The following is a 17650-nucleotide window of genomic DNA, read 5'->3' as shown; positions in this document are numbered from 1 at the left end:
ATTTTAATTAATTAAATCAAACAACTTATTATCTATCAATCAAATCAAATACTATATTAAATATTTTTATTTATTTATTACATTATTTATCAATATATTATTTATCTTATAACACAAACTTATAAAAATATTTTTTATAATTCAATAACCACTGTCAAAATAAATAAATAAATAATTTTAAAAACCAACCCAAAAAAAATTCGGCTCGTTTTGGAAATTAAATTGAATAAATTAAAGGTCCGTGTATTCATTAAAAATAATAATAATAATAATAATAATAATAATTGATTGATTAAATTAAATATTTGTTTATTTTCTACCATTTAATATTTTCAGTATAATTTTACGAAATTGAATATAAAAAAAAAAAAAAAAAAATTGAACATCTTATGCCAACGGCTTATTATGAGGGGTATCCTATTCTTTTAAGTCTTAACACATGTGGAGGCAAAATAATTATTAACGAATTTTCCAGTCATCACATCCTCGAGCTTCGAGGATGGCTGCCGAGCTGGGAGGACACAAGAATCTTGTTAGCTCTTTCCAGTTCTTTAACGTTGCCAAAATCTCTTCGATTCTATGTCCTTTTAGGCGGTGCCACTTGAAGAAGCAACGTCCCGTTTACCAGAACCTCCAGATTTCGAGGTTCCCACTATGTCTCTGTGATCTTGGTGACGAATACCGCCTTCCTCATCAAAACGTTTGCTATGCTCAACCTCCTCGTCAGCAACCTCTGCACTGTTTTGATCCGTTTTATCGCCCCTGCATTTGATTATATCATGAATAGATTGATGTATTAACAAAGTTACAAAGACTCGGAGAAGTCTGTAGCATCACCATAAGTTTGATGTCCACAAAAATTACATTTGTATCAAAAAGCAAAGTGTAGCTGCATTCTGAAATTTGTCGAAAATTTTCTGAAGCTCCCAACACAATGATGGCAATGGAAATTGTAATGAACTTCATGATCTTCTCCCCCTGGTGGGGAGTTTTTGCCCTCCCCAGGATTCGAACCTTGCACTCCAGGTCATAAATGCAATGTTTCCTTAATCCTGGTACCATTGAGCTTGTGACGCCCGGGGCTGAAGAGGCAGGGAGTGATCGCCGGTGCCAAGAGGTTGCACGGACAATGAGCGGCTCCTGGTAGGCTTCTAGGCGGAGGGAGACATGAATGAACCGATCCCGTGCCGGAATGAGAGGGATTCTGAGACTGTGTAGGTATGGGACTACATGGTTGAGGAGGGCTTAAAAGATTTCATATGTACTACTCATATCAAGAAGGTGCATCTTCTTTTCGGAAGCTCATCACATAAGAACTCCAAAGTTAAGAGCTAGCTCAATGGTACCAGGATTGAGGGAACATTGCATTTCGGAAGCTCATCACATAAGAACTCCAAAGTTAAGAGCTAGCTCAATGGTACCAGGATTGAGGGAACATTGCATTTATGACCTGGAGTGCAAGATTCGAATCCTGGGGAGGGCAAAAACTCCCCACCAGGGGGAGAAGATCATGAGTTCAAAAATGAACATTACAAAAAAAGGGCGCCCTTTTTTGTAATGAACTGGATTCGAACCTTGCACTCCAGGTCATAAATGCAATGTTCCCTCAATCCTGGATTGAGGGAATATTGCATTTATGACCTGGAGTGCAAGGTTCGAATCCTGGGGAGGGCAAAAACTCCCCACCAGGGGGAGAAGATCATGAGTTCAAGAATGAACTGGGCCAGCCCAGTTCATTACAGAAATTGTTGCAGTTTAGCACCCACAATAACATGTTCACGGCTATTCATTAAATTAAAAATTCGCATTGATGCAAGCTTATTTGAAGCAACCCCACAATCCTTAGCGTCATACGCTGGTGTCACGAGCTTGCGTAAGCAAGGATCTATACAATGGGTCGACAACTACACCAAACCCTACTTCCGACATGGAACAAAGTATAACTCTTGGGTTGTTTCTTAGAGCTTAAAGTATACCACCTACGCACAAGTAAAGCCTCCAGTCGAAGTGAAAATACTTGTATGTTTTCAACTTTGGCTATCTCCTGATTAAAGAAAAGTGCAGGGAAAATAAAAGACAAAAATTTGCATACCATGAATAAACGACAAGCCCAACAACAACAGCAGCAAATGCTACATAGTACATCCAATCCACCTGGAGAATATTGAAATATCTTATACTCAGGAATATAAAAAGAAAAGGAAAAGATAGCTCAAATATTATTTTCTTTCGCATCTATTGTTTTTCCAGACCTTTTCCTTGTATGCAAACATCCGAATCAAAACCGCCCACATATCTGAGGTTAGCAAAGATAAATTTAGCATCGTAGCTCCACTGATCTGCATGAGAGGTTGAGAGGAAAAAAAGGGATTCATCAACTGAGCCAGAAATTTGATATCTGGCTAAAGAGAGTAAAAAATGAACCATCCGGAATACCAATGACTTCTATATACAGAAAATAAGAACTTTTTGTTACTTAACCTTTTATGCCAACATAGATCCTCCAATGGAATTTAACCTCTTCTTTTTTTCTGACTCGCAAAAAGCTTGCGAGTTGGGGTTTATTCGTATGTATAAATATAAAAGGTGAATCACAAAATATTTCTTTTACTTTAAGATATCTGTTGATACCTTTATATTATTGTCATTTGAATCCAGAAAAATCTCTACCATCATACCATCTTTATTACATTTTAACATTCAACATCAATTACGGGTTTTAAGACAGCTTCTACTTCATGTGACAGAAACAACTTTATCTATGAGATGTTCAAAAAGAATTTCTATTGGAGACTGATTTCATTATGCGTGTCTTTAACAGTGATAAAATGCTGAACACCACTAGAAAGCAAAAATAAGTCATAATAATAATTTTAAAAACATTAAATCAGAATAATATGATACCTTCAGCAAGATGGGGACTCCAGAGTAAAACAGAAACATGGCCAAAGAAAATCCAACAAAAGGAAAAGTCTGTGACAAAAATTAGCAAGGATGTCAAATTAAGTTGTAACCAGTCCAGTGTGCTTTGTATTGAATCACAGTGTTACTCGAGATCCAGAAAACCACTTTGAATATTCCACTATGAACACATACATGCAACGTAACTTGGATGACATATTTTATGCCTCAGAAGATTCAAAGTACAAAATCTCTGACGCTCGTATTTTAGCATGGAAAAGCATGTATGAATGCCTCAAACCAAGAAATACTAGAATATATGAAATTGGGAACAACACAGGCAAGGGGCGACCAAGAAATTCTCAGCCCCGGGCAGGGATTAAATGGAATTGGAGGAAGGGGCATACTAATAATTTTTCAAAAAACACAGAAAATTTGCATATTTTCCCTCAAGGGGGGCTAACCCACATATTAAATCAGTGTCCATTAGCTTTTCACAATGCTAGTATGGACTGCAAATTTCCCACGTACCAAAAACCAGGAAATTTGCACTATAATACAAAATAATTAAGTAGGGCGCCTAGATCCTTGTTCGAATATTTGTTACACAAACAAGAAACATGCCGAGGGGAAAGGAGGAAGATAAAGTAAATGGGTGGGCAAGAGAAAGAGCGGTAAATGAGCAAGATAACAAGAGAAATACCGCCCCAGCTGACCAGTGAATGGATTTGAGTTCATTCCGTTCAAGTATGCTTCTGTACACTTGGTTAAAGAAGTCGCTCATACCTCATGGCAACGCACCATGTAAGTGACGTATGTATGCCATCACAATATGATGAGCCAAAATGGTGTTCAGCGTGACAAACCATAATATGAAAATAACTTCAAAGCGTAGAGAAAGGATACATCTGTATCGCACTAATAATGGCACCAAAGGTTCCTAAACACGCCATAAGTTCAACCCTATCAGCACTCTTAACAAAAAACTCCTGCATACAACAAAAACACAAGGATTCATTAATCTCCAAATTTTGAAGTACAAGGATACCAAAAAAGATTGATCTGAAGCCATCTATTTTAACTAGAAGGCATCAAGCCTCAGATATTATCAATGGGTGACAATAATGGTTTTGGTTGCGCCGGATATCTCAAGATGTTGGCAGGTAATTAAGAAAATGTTGAATGGTGGAGAAGGTAAATAGAGAAGCTAGAGACTGTGCAAGTAATTCAGTAATGTAAAGAAACTGGAATTAGGAGCAGCAAATAACATTGTGTCTAATAAACAGAAAAAGAAAATTGAATTATACATCATGTGATGAAGGCAAAAATTTCCAACAATGTAGATTCACATCCAAACATGAAGTTCAAATTTAAAAATTCTAAGCAGAAGCGACCTACCTCACTGACGTTGCTAACACCGTAAAGTGTGGCCCCAGCAATCACAAGCAGATCACCTTTTAATGGGTTGCTACCATCTATAACGATGAAAATGACAGCATCATAAATTATATTCCAAAAAAGTATAGCATCAAAAACTTAAAATGATCAAAAGAGAATGAAGAAAAGACAGAAAAGAGTGATGTGGAATCAGCGTTCACTAGTCTACAGAATTCTGCTGTCATCGCATTAATAAAACAAAATGACTTTGGTGCCTTTAGAGTGGCTTGGTTGTTGAGAAGGAAAAGAGTAAAATTTTTCGGGTACTGCTCCAAAGGAGTTTGATTAAATAAAAATAAGTAAATAACTGATAAATGGTAACTGTTAACTGGTATACAACTGAAAAAAAATTCTTACTAGTTCTATCAGCAGAATGAACGTCAGAGAAGACAACGACTACAAGGCCAACAACACAAATGACTACACCAGCAAACTTTTTAAATCTGTACTTAGTCTTCAAAAAGAACCAGGTAAGAAACAGCACACATGGTATTGTCCAACAATCTAGTAGCATGACACTCGTAATTGATGTGTACTGGTATGCCTTCACCACTGTTATGCCAAAAAGATATTAGCTTCTGTAATCTCACACAATCAGGCAAAATAAAAAGGTCAGTCCACTTTATATTTATATTCTGTTTTGCGGTGTTTCTTTTCAAACAACTGTTGCCAGAAAATAAGAATAAAGCAGACACTTGATAGTAAAAATTATGAGTTGCAGCATACAATATAAAATGTATGTCTCATCTGATCTGGTTCAGTCCAGTGTATAATGACTCTTGTGATAAATTAAAGCTTTGAAGCTTTGTGATGTATAACACGATGAAGATGCACTTCCTCCTACTATCATGTTTTACGTGGAAATTGCATCTTGTGGCTAAAAATTATTAACAATAGAATCCTGCAATCACTATTTATAAGTTGCTAGAGATTTTCAGAATAGCTAACGATTCCCTCAAACAAAACCACATAGGATATGGTATACATGAAAACTTACAGTGTTGGCGGCATTAAAAAATAAAACAAAAATTTACATAAAAATAACCAAAATTAAATCACAAGATATATTAAAAAACACCTACAGTCAGATGATGTTATATATTACTCATGGAATTTTTTATAAAAATCATGGCTCAAGTTTACATTAAAAATAAACAAAAGAATCATAAATCATAAAATATATTTTTAAAAAAAGGCTACAGTCAGATGACACAGGTTAATCAGAGAATCTCAGAAAAAACATATCACTTGCTGGGTTCCCACAATAAACCCAACGCAGCTTCGATCTAGAGGTAACTATTGACAATTCACAACCAGTCAAATTTTCTGAAAATATTAAACAGATATCGTAAATATTTACATACTATAGATTTAAACTATATATGGAACAAATACATACTAAAGCGGATTGTTCAATATCCAAATTAAAAATATATATCATTATTGTACAATAATAATCAGGATATAAATCAATATCATAGAGATTATTATAACCTAAATTTATTTATCATTATTCATAAAATTGGACGAATGCTTCCAGGTAGTTATTTGAACAGCCTTTGGATCCTCAGCTCGTAGGATGATAAGGCATCACGTCTCATAAGTTGTCAAAGATCACAATTATATAATTGACATGAAGCACTAAAAATTCACTATTCGTCGTCATTGATGGTTTAATGTCGAGTTTGTAAGACTCATTAGGAACATGGTTATCATAAACTTACCAAGAAAATTAGCTTCAACATCAACCAATCCAAGCGCAAGGTAGTAGTACCATTTGGCCTGCTTACAGAGGGCAAGCACATAAGGAATGTTAAAATGGCAAAAAATCATCCCTTAAATCACTTGCAATATTCAAAAATTACGCAGGAGAAGACGATCAAGGCTGCTGACATCAAGCATGCCACATACGATATACTCAACGAAGCAACAAAACAATAGCATATATGAGAAAGATAAAATACAATGCATAAACACTCAAGCTTTGTTTCTGTCATCTAGAAAAACGCTGTATATAAGTAACTCAAGTTTTGATACCCAGTCGAAGTTAAGCTCTTTGTTCCAGAACATCTAAATTTCATAGTAAGAACTCCATAATAAAATTCAAAGTGAAAGCTACAAGCTTGCCTTGAGAGGTTTCCTTCTGTAGAGCATTGTGCCACCATATATCAATGCCAAGAGTACGTAATTCAAGAAAGACTGTGAGGTTGGTGCATTAATTCCTGCGGACGGAGACCAAACACATGTTTAATGTTAGAAATTGAACACAATGAAGAAATATGCCATAAATGACAAAGACCAGAGCCCCTATATTTAACCAGAGTTGCTGGAATGGCTGAAGGCCATAACCTGGACTTATTTTTATAAAAAAGAAATACATATTATCTGCACACTCAACTCAAGCCCATAAAAATCTAGCCTTTTTTCAGAAAAAGAAAGCAACGCAACGACTGATAGATTTAAAACTAACCAAAAAAAAAAAAAACCTTTTTTGGCGAGTTCAGAAGATGAAAATCCAGTTGAAGTGACGAGAAGAGAAAGAAATTGTCCCAAGGCAAGTGCCAACAACGTATTCTTTGTCCAAACATCCTTCCAATTCACCATAATTACCCAATTTACGAGAGGAAAAAAAACTAGGCTATATCAAACGCAACAGAAACTCAAAGGGTTTCCTTTCAGAAAGAAAAGGGACCAATTCCTATATTGATCCTTGAAAAAATATGTGCTGCATTCACTCGTGAATCTAATAAATAAATAAAACTAAATGGAGCATTCTATTCTCCAAGAATACGGATTTCTGAATGGAAGGCGTTGTGATGATGAAATAGTGAATTGACTCCAAGTAACGGCTGCGATAAATTCCCAGCTGCCCAGTGACTCTTCAGAATCACAATTCTTCTATTTCATCGAGATGATTGATTAAATATATTATATGTATTCACCCACTTTATCGGGGCTTTTTGTTCGATTTTCTAGCGGGGTTCGATTTAGCAAATCCAAAAGCTTTTCAAAGTTGGAGTAGTCAACAATGCTCTTTTCCTTCTTTTTTTTTTTCCCTCCTATGTTAAGTATTATTTTATTTGGATTATTTGGCACGGTTGGTTCGGTCCGGTTTTCGGTTTTTTATTTTGGTTTTTCCGGTTTTCGGTTTTAGAAATATATAATCCGATATCCGAACCTTTTTCCTTCGGTTCGGTTCGGTTTTTTACTAAATCGGTTCGGTTATTTCGGTCGGTTATTCGGTTTTGATATAATTATTTTAATTAATATTATAAATATATTTTAAAATATAATATGTTATCTTTTAAATGATTTTTTTGTAAAATATTTAAATTCAAAGTTTAAATGACTTAAATAAACAACAATCAACTAAAAATTATTAAAAATAATTCTTTATTCACTAGGTATCATATCAAAAAATATATAATATAAAAAATTATATAAATAAAATTATTTATTTAATAAAATTTCGGTTTTTTCGGTCGGTTCGGTTTTGAGATATATAATCCGAAATCGAACCAAATAAATTTCGGTTTTAACATTTATATCCGAATTTTAAATTTCGGTTTTCGGTTCGGTGTTTGGTTTTTTCGGTTTAGATTTTTGGTTTTTTCGGTTTTATCCGAAGTTTGAACACCCCTTGGAACATACACCTTTCAAAAATTGATTTTTAATTAATTTGGTGAAACAATTGTGAAATAACAGTGATACCCTTTTTGTTTTTCTTAAATGATATTTATAAGTAATTGTACCATTGTCATCTTAAAATAATATTTTTAAAATGAACCTTTAAAAACTGATTTTTTATTAACTTGGTGAAACCCATTTATCTATACTTATATGCTATTTAATAATGCAAGAGGGAGTCTTAGTAATTATTTTTTGGTATATTTATGTGAATTTTCAAAATTAATCCTATCCAATAAATTTAAAAAAAAAATAATTTTTAACAATTTCAATTTAATTTTATGCAACATTTCCATCATTTTAAGATTTTTTAATTTCAAAATTCAAAAATTAAGTCAAACATATGTTTACCTACTTGAGTTGGTTTTTTTTTTTTTTCAAAGATTAACAAATTTTATTTATAAATTATTTTTTAATATGATAATTTGATAAACACACGCATTGCGTGTGCAAGATGCTAGTTATATAGTAAGGATAAATTATAAATTCATACCCAAACCTATTTTCATCTTACACTTTAATACCTAACCCATTAAAACTTGTTTTCTACTCCCTGGAGAGAGAAAATTTTGTTTAAAAAACCCAATTCTACCCTTATCTATTCAAAATCCTCATAAATCACAATATTAATATAAAAAAAATATACAAAATAAAAAAAAGTGAGAATGGAGAATAAAAATAAAACTAATCCAAATAGCATTTATATAAAAATTCAAATTAAAATTAAAGAACATAAACCATATCATATACACGCTTATGTTGATACAGGAGCAAGTATGTGTCTAGCAAGTAAACACATACTCCCAACTCATTATTGGAAGAAATACGATAAAGGATTAAAAGTTCGAATAGGAGATGGATCAATAATCATGCTTGATACAGTAGCAGAAAAATTAAAAATAGAAATAGAAGAAACAAAATTTGTAATACCCATTATATATCAAATAGAATCAGGAATGAATATTATAATAGGAAATAAATTTTTAAGAGAATATCTTCCTTTTACACAATTTGAAAATCACATAACTTTAAACAAAGGATCATCAATGATTTACATTCCTAAAATACGAACAGCATTTCGTGTAGGACATGAAGGATTTACAAAGAATTTTCATAAACGAAATACAAATCCAATAGAACTAAAAATAGAAAATATTTTAACGATTAATCCTGAAAAAGAAATCATGAAGAAATTTCATGATATTTGTTCTGAAAATCCTCAGGACAAAATTAAGAAACGAAAACAATTCATTGCTTCAATAAAACTCAAAGACCCTAATATCACAATCTGTGAAGCACCAAGGAGATGTAACATGGATGATGTAAAAATATTTGAAAAAGAAGTTCAAGAATTATTAAAACTTAAGATAATCATCCCTGGTAAGAGTCCACACTCTTCACCAGCCTTTTATGTCAGTAATAAAGATACTGATAAGAAAAGAATGGTAATTGATTATTGAAAAATGAATAATGCAACAATTATGGATGGATATTACATCCCAAACAAGAATGATTTATTATCTTATATAGGAGGAATGAAATATTTCTCCAGTCTAGATTGTAAATCAGGATTCTGGCAAATCCAGCTAGAACCACAAACACAATTACTTACAGGATTCAGTTGTCCAAAAGGACAATATCAATGGACTGTATTACCTTTCGGACTTAAACAAGCACCAGGTATTTTTCAAGATATATGGATGAATCTTTTAAACCATATGTAGATTTTTGTTGTGTTTACATAGATGACATATTAATTTATTAAAAAACATTAAATCAACATTATAAAGACCTCATAACAGTATTAGATATTTGTCATAAAGATGGAATTATACTTTCTGAAAAGAAAGCACAATTATTTTAAAAAAAATCAATTATCTAGGATTACAAATAGAAGACAGAAAACATTGTTTGCAACAACATATACTTAAGAAAATTCATGATTTTCCTAGTGAAATCAAAGATAAAGATCAACTAAGAAGATTTATAGGATTATTAACATATTCTGAAAATTACATTAAGAAACTTGCAGAAATCAGAAAGCCTCTTCAGGTAAAACTTAAACAGGACTATAAGTGGAAATGGTCGAAAGAAGATACTAATTACATAGACACTATTAAAAAGAAAATAATTAGTAATCTTCCTGAGTTATATTTTCCTTCAAATAAAGATATAATAATAATTGAGACAGACGCTTCAGATGAATACTGGGGAGCATGTTTAAAAGCTTATACTGGAGAAAGAAATTTAGAAGAACTTACTACAACAGCTACTAGAAATAATGAAGAATTATGCAACTATACGTCAGGAACTTTTCAAGGTGCACAATTAAATTATCATTCAAATGAAAAAGAATTATTAGCTTTAATATTCACAATTAGGACTTATGAAATTTATCTTATTTCTAAACCGTTTTTAGTAAGAACAGATAATATGAATTTAACATATTTCAAGACAAGAAAAATATCAAGAAATGCAGGGAGAAATGCAGCAAGGCTAATTAGATGGCAATTGGAATTGAACCATTATCAGTTCGAGATCCAACATGTCAAAGGAACGGATAATTCATTACCCGATGCATTAACCAGAGAACTTCATCCAAACTATACTATCCGTAGTAACAGAATAACAAAAGAGATCCTAAGTGATCCAGAAAATGACTGCGAGTCATCCGAACATGCCTCAGAAAGCATGATGAATATAAATTGATGAAATGAGATTTATATTCAGAAACATGAATTATTTTTATGACTTTTAGTCATCCGAACATGCCTCGGAAAGATGGGGAATATAAATTGATGAAAATGAGATTTATATTCAGATACATAAATTACTCTATGAGTAAAGATTCGATTCTTGTAAAAGAATCTATAAATGCAATGATACGCATAATAAAATTATCCGAATTACTCACAAAAAGAGTTATTTTACAAACCATTATATATATATATATATATATATATATATATATATATATAAATATGTTTTCTTATGCAGAGTATAATCAAGATGGAGCAACTAAGCCAATTAAAAGAACAATTGATTGAATTACAGGAAGAAATTCAAATTCTTCAACTAAAAGAAAAGAATTTGAGTAGAAAAATTCAAAGGACAGAAGAAAAGATGACAACTTCATCATCATCATCCTCACCAAGAACACCAATCAAAATGACAACTCCATTCGACAAAATAATGGAGATAAAAGAGAAACAGTCAGTGGTCACAACCAACACTGACAAAGAAAAAGAAAATAAAAAAGAACCGGTGGACACAGCCAGCACCGAGAAAAATAAAAAAGAAGAAAGGACGTTTAAAAGCGCCCTTGAAAAGAAAGAAAGAAAGATGGTCAATTTACGACCACAAAATCCAATTTTTGAAAAAAAACAAATTTTTCAGAAAAATACAGGACTGAATTCTTTGAAACATTAAACTATTTGAGAATGGCCAAACCATATGCAGGATTTTGGCTACAAACTTGTGACACACAGAGCATATCGAGAGCAAGAACACTGCAAGGTGCTCCAGCGCATGAAGTTGTAAGATTCTTCTCAAATGGATTATTAAGTGGATTGGAAGTCAGTTCCAACAATCAAGAAATAGAACTATTTCTATATCAATTGAGAAATAGTATTATTCAGTTCAAGAAAGCAGTCTTCAAGGACGATCCAGTATTAACGTTGAGTATTCACTCAACTCTTCCAGATTGGGATAATAACAAATTCTATCAACCAATGGTATATATTCAATGTCGAAAACAAAAAGACATGTTCTTATTTGAAGGATCAAATGAAGAAAAACCAGTAATGGATATATCAACACTTCTTGAGATAAGAATAAAGATATTGATTGACATGATCTCAAAAATAGGAAAGATTGATGGAAACTCAAAGGTTAAAGTAAATTTTGCAACCAGTAAAATTTTATTAACCACTGGACACAAAGAGACAATCCAAAAGAAAGATCAAGCCATGTTAGCTCAATTCGAAGCTCCGATCTATGAAGCAAGAGTTGACATGACCCTAGAAACCCAACAAATGCTATGTCAAAAACTAGGAACAATAATTTCCACTAACAAATGTGGACATTGTAAAAAAACAGAAGAAGAGACAAAGGAAACAACTGTTAAAGAAAAGAAAACAATAAAGAAATGGTCTGAAGCCACTAGTGACACAGACAGTGAATTATCAATGTAATGAAATTATAATCGTGGACCACACCACGTGTAAAGGCGTCCATTCAAATGAAAAATGAACTGTTTTCATTATGTATTGTCGATGAGTGGTCCCTCATCACTTTTATTGTAAGAGTAAAGAGAATCTTATCTCTTTACGCGTCTTCCACTTTGTAAACTCCTCTATATAAGGAGTTGTGATTATAGTGAATAAAAAAAGAAAGTTTTCAACGCAAAAATTCTCTTTCATGCATTGATATATCTTCTGAACTTCATAAGAAAAAGAATAGCTTATGAATAATCTGAAGATGAATTGTAAAATCATAAACAAATGAATCAAACTTTTGGCTAAGAGAAATATAGCCAAAGGATTGAAAATCTAAAGGTAGATATATATATCTATCTATTTGAAACGGATTTCTTTGACAGGTAAACTCTGGAGCCCGTTGTATGTCGCTGAAAATCACAGGAAGTGAAAAAGGACTAAAAGGGTTGAGCTTGAGCCTCTGCCAAATCAAGAAAATCGAAGACAATAGATAAAGGTATAACTCAATAAATCAATCCTTTGTGCTATTAATCCAAATAAATCATGTCGTTCTCTTTTATAAGAAATGGAAGATTAATAATTAAAAACTGGTTTGAAACAGAAGATGAATATGATACATTTCATGAATCTCATACAAATAATTTTGATTTAACTATATTTGAATCGGTTTATCAACTAAGGGTTGTAATAGTAATGTATGAATGGAACCAAATTGGAATTAAATCATTTACCTATTATAAATAAATCAGATCTATGAGAAATTTACAAATAAATCAGATCTATGAGAAGTTTTCCTCAACCTGGTATCAAAGCGGTTATTAAAATAGATTACCAATGCCTGGATTAACCTTAGATATTGAGATTAAAAATTTATTTGATAAAATAATCTTACTAAAAGATTCACGTCAAATAAATCAATATTAGAATAGAATAAAAGATCTCCAAACTCTCTACTTCAAAAATCATAAAAAAGAACATTTTTCAAGTAACTGGAAAATGATAATTCAGATTTCTGAAAATGAAGAAATTGAAGACATAACAATCTGTTATGAATAAGAATAAACTTTGTTATCGAAATCCGATCAACAAAAACAAAATAATAAAAGTAACAATTTTTACTAAATGGAAAATGTATGAAAATACAAAAATGAATATCTTTAATTTATATTCTCAAAATATAAATTTTGATATAGAAAATTGTGAAAACAATTTGAAATATCTTAAAAATTGTCAATCTTCAATTGATAGTTTCGAAGATTTTCAGAATTTATTAGAACAGATAGATTCAACAAAAAAGCTTTTAATAGCCTTAAAAAAAATTAAAAAGTTCTATCATCTGTTAAAATGACAGAAGTAACAATTCCAAATCAAAATAGTCAGATTGATGAATCTGAAGATAACCAAGAGTATAATTTGAATATTATATTTAATCAAAATAAGTTTGCTGAGATACAGAAAACAGGGTTTTCTAATTCAAAAACAAATCTAATAGACCAACCAGGAATATTAAGTAAGATTTCAAATTTTATTAATCCTAGGAAAAATTTAATTTATTATTCGATTCGTACAAAAGAACGATATTGTAAAATAAACAACGAATTAAGGTCTAATACTCTGAAGTTGTTAACAACTTCAGATATTGATACCATCATGACAAAAGCCAGTGAAAAAGAACGATCTGAACTGAAATATGTTCATATCGGAGGAATTGAAATAATAGTATCAGCTCATTATCGAGAAGGAATAGATACACCAATTGAAATCACAGTTCGTGAAAAAAAGATACGTAATTTTGAGGATTCTATCCTTGGAAGAATTGAAGGAAATTTATGTTACAAAAAGATAAAATTTTGTATTTATCCACAATACAATATATCTCTTTTTGATAAAAACATAAATGACGTTTTAACATTAGATTATTACTTTTATAGAAATAATCTTATGTTAACAGGAAACCATCCGATCAATATAAACTATGTTGTCGGTTTAGCAATAAGTAATAATTCTCAAACAGGAATAATTTCAACAAAATCAACTATTTCTGTTGAAAGAATGTTTGAAAATAGTACAAGAATTGAACACCCTCGAAAAGCATTTATTGAAGAAATAAATCCCTATAAAATATGGAGTTCAGATGACCTCCAAATCACAAAACAGTTTGTACCAAGAAGATCATTATCATTTGCTAGAAATGATGAAGATATTCTTGAAAAGATTGGAACCATGAATCAAAATATTCTTAAAATTAAACAAGCTATTGTTAATGAGTCAACATCATCACAATGACGTCTTTAATAAAATTAGAAAAAGATCTAGGAGATTTAGAAAATAATATCAATCTATCAATACAAGAATTAGAGAAAAATTTTAAAGAATATATTGATTTAGCAACGACCAGATTAATAATTGAACAATAAAGACATAATAATGAAATATTAAACTATCTTAAAGAAGTTCTTCCAATAGATAAAGGAAAAAGGAAAATGAAAGAAGAACCACCATTCAAAATTGAATCATGGTATAGAAATCCCCTTAGTTATGACAAACATAAGTATGGAGATGTTTAGTGCAACAGATTCATCTGATTTTGAAAAAATAGGAGTAAATACAGAAGAATTATATCATTCACATCAGGAATTAGAACAATACAGAGATATGGATATTTCAGAATCAGAATCTGAAGATGATTCTAGACCACGATTAAATATACGAACGAATGTAGAAGGTAGTGGTGGAAGAGATGATGAAGAATTTAAATATAACAGAGACCAATACTCTGGATCTTATAAAGATGTTAGAGATATTCTTAGAGAATCAAAAACATCAGGATTTGTGAAACAGAATATCTTAGATTTAGGTTGTTCAACAGCCAAATAAAGAAAATCAAAGATAGATCATTGGACAAATGAACTATCAGTACAAATTCAATTAACATCATTATTAGACAAAAGTGAGAATATTCAAGTTTTAACTCATGGGATGATAAAAATGACACTGGTAGGAGCAGTAAAAACTTGGGCTGAAAACCTAGTAATTACTAATCTACCACAAGAAATGACAGGACATCGATATTTCGAACTATTTGTTGATGCCTAGTACCAAGAATTGTTAGGAGTTTCTAATAATGACGCTAATTTAGTAGCAAAAAATATAGAACAAAATAGATCAATCTTTATTCTGGATAATATAAAATTATGTTATTTATGTTATCTAGAAGAATTTATATGTGATTATGAAACAAACTATTATCAGTTAATAGATGCTGATAAAAAGGAACATTATAAATTAAGTATTTTTAATAAAATACCTAATATACCAATAAATAGAAAGGATGAATTCTTAACTAGCGCTTATGCCAAAACATTAGGAGGAGCTATTAAATTTATTAAAGATGTTATAACAAAGAAATGTCATGAAGTAACATTAAATAAAAGAATATCCAAATCTTACAAACAAAACAATAAACTTTGTTGTGACAAAATGAAATTCACAGTAAAAGAATACGGTTGTAAAACAAACATGTCACACAAACATTTAAAACGACAGAAACAAAATAAATTTAATAAACCTTATAAATCTTTTAACATGAAATTTATTCCTTATAAGAAAAAGAAATTTAAGAGGAATTTTTCAGAAAACCTTATAAAAGAAAATTTTATAAAAAGTTTGATAATAATAAACCACCTTGCCCAAAAGGTAAAGGAAAGAACTGCACCTGTTGGTTGTGCAATGAAGAAGGACATTATGCAAATGAATGTCTAAAACGAAATAAAAAGAGAAATAAAGTAAAATTTCTTGAAGAAATATATACTATTGGATTTTATCCGGTAGAAAAAATTGAATTTTCATCTGAAAATGAAAATATTTATTATCTTGATGACTCCAGTGAATCAGGTTTTGAAACCGATTCCACATCTGACAATTCACAATATAATAATGACAAGGGCATTTTTGGAAAATGCAACCTTAGATACTAAACTCAAACTTTTGTTTGGCTTGTGTATCTATTTCCAAGTTGCCCTTCTAGTAATACCCCAATTATGTACTTTTTTAGTTTTTACGCAAAAGTAAAAAAAAATTGATGTTTTAATAGTTATATTTATATTTATATATATATAATGCAGAAGAAATAGTTTGACCTGCAAAAGTACACGCCTGGAAAGAGGCGAGAATCGATGCCGCACCTTATTCGGACGACAACTCCACAATAATTTAGGTTTTCATTCCATGATAACTATATTATATGCTTTTTGTTAGAATAATTAATTAGATTAAACCATGACAATAAATTGTTTTTTTTACAACGAGTTTCAGATGTGTAATAAATTGCAAATCACGCATATACTTTGCATAAGACTGAAAACATCCCCAATCAAAAAATATTTTGTGATATTGAACTTGAAACCTCACTCAAACTTTGCACACTCGACAAACTCTGATGCCTGGCAAAAAAATCCGATTTTATAGTGTTCCGGGGGCTTCCACCAACAGCCGCATAATATGTCCAAAAGCAAAAATGCTTTAGGCGATCACTTGATTCTCATCGTAAACAATTATATTCTCTAGTGGTAATCAAGCTACACAACACATACTTGTTCCATTTCGCTTTGAATTTTGACCCACCAACAACAACGACATAAAATGATAAAGTCTTGTTCTACGAAATGGCATACTCATATATATACAAAAGCCAAGTTCAAAATTCAAAAGCACGCATCAATAATACTTTTATAAGGTCACATGATCTATAAGATGATTTAATTAACAATAAATTACCTCTTTTGGCTAACTCAGAAGATGAAAATCCAGTTGAAGTGAGAACAATAGAAAGCAACTGCCCCAGCACGAGTGCCACTATGGTCTCCTTCTTCTTCAAGAAATCGATGATTTTTGTATTGGTCATTTTCGTTTCGAAACTTGAGTTCTTTCGATGCGATTTGGTCGTTGATTTCGCTATTATTGTTGTAACATTCTAATCCAAGCACTTGCATTCCATTTCTTCAAGGAAAACTAACTCATGACTATAATGAGATCGATATTGCACAGAGGTAGCTAGATTTTCATGGTATGAATGTTTCAAATGTTATACTTAAACAAAAAATTATTGGATTTGTGTTAAATTGAAGATTTTTTTTGAATATGTATAGACAACAACTGCGGAAGTTTATAATTAATTAAGACATGAAAGTGATTGCAAAGTTGACGATGACAATACATATAGCTCATTCATTAATAAAGTCAAACCAAAACCAAGAATAAAAGCTGTTATTTTGTATTATATATATTCGTCCACCTTATTACTGTTATATATATATTCTCATTGAAATTGGAATTAGAATTCATAGAATTGAAATTCAATTTTATAGTTTGACAAAAATTTAAAATATAATAATGTCATCAATTAATAA

The 17650-nt window shown here is 31.2% G+C and overlaps 1 protein-coding gene across 3 annotated transcripts; it reads right to left on the bottom strand.

Moving 5' to 3' along the window:
- Positions 1–292: 292 nt before the first annotated feature.
- On the bottom strand, positions 293–17331 carry LOC140874842 (uncharacterized). 3 transcript variants are annotated; one of them, XM_073278285.1, is made up of 11 exons: positions 17019–17331; positions 6466–6560; positions 6063–6120; positions 4696–4890; positions 4300–4376; positions 3808–3890; positions 3605–3656; positions 2905–2973; positions 2253–2339; positions 2093–2154; positions 293–762 (listed from the first exon to the last, which is right to left on the bottom strand). In XM_073278285.1, exons 1-11 carry the CDS (start codon positions 17143–17145, stop codon positions 588–590), a joined length of 1080 nt encoding a protein of 359 aa, XP_073134386.1. In that variant the 5' UTR covers positions 17146–17331; the 3' UTR covers positions 293–587. The 3 variants fall into 3 exon arrangements, with proteins under 3 accessions (XP_073134386.1, XP_073134395.1, XP_073134403.1); XM_073278294.1 differs by lacking the exon at positions 17019–17331 and adding an exon at positions 6825–7328; XM_073278302.1 differs by lacking the exon at positions 293–762 and adding an exon at positions 1753–1979.
- Positions 17332–17650: the final 319 nt, after the last annotated feature.

This window comes from Henckelia pumila, chromosome 1 (genome assembly GCF_033568475.1).
Source record: "Henckelia pumila isolate YLH828 chromosome 1, ASM3356847v2, whole genome shotgun sequence".
NCBI classification, from domain to species: Eukaryota; Viridiplantae; Streptophyta; class Magnoliopsida; order Lamiales; family Gesneriaceae; genus Henckelia; species Henckelia pumila.
Note: the sequence above shows the minus strand (reverse complement) of the source record. Positions and strands in the feature narration are given on the sequence as shown.

Bases quoted from the DNA above. Each gene is read 5' to 3' on its own strand.
- LOC140874842 (XM_073278285.1), bottom strand. From the start codon at position 17,145: ATGACCAATACAAAAATCATCGATTTCTTGAAGAAGAAGGAGACCATA. The intron at 6,121-6,465 runs GCAAGCTTGTAG...CTCTGTAAGCAG, and splicing joins ACAGAAGGAAACCTCTCAAG to GCCAAATGGTACTACTACCT. The intron at 2,340-2,904 runs GTATCATATTAT...CCTCTCATGCAG, and splicing joins GAGTCCCCATCTTGCTGAAG to ATCAGTGGAGCTACGATGCT.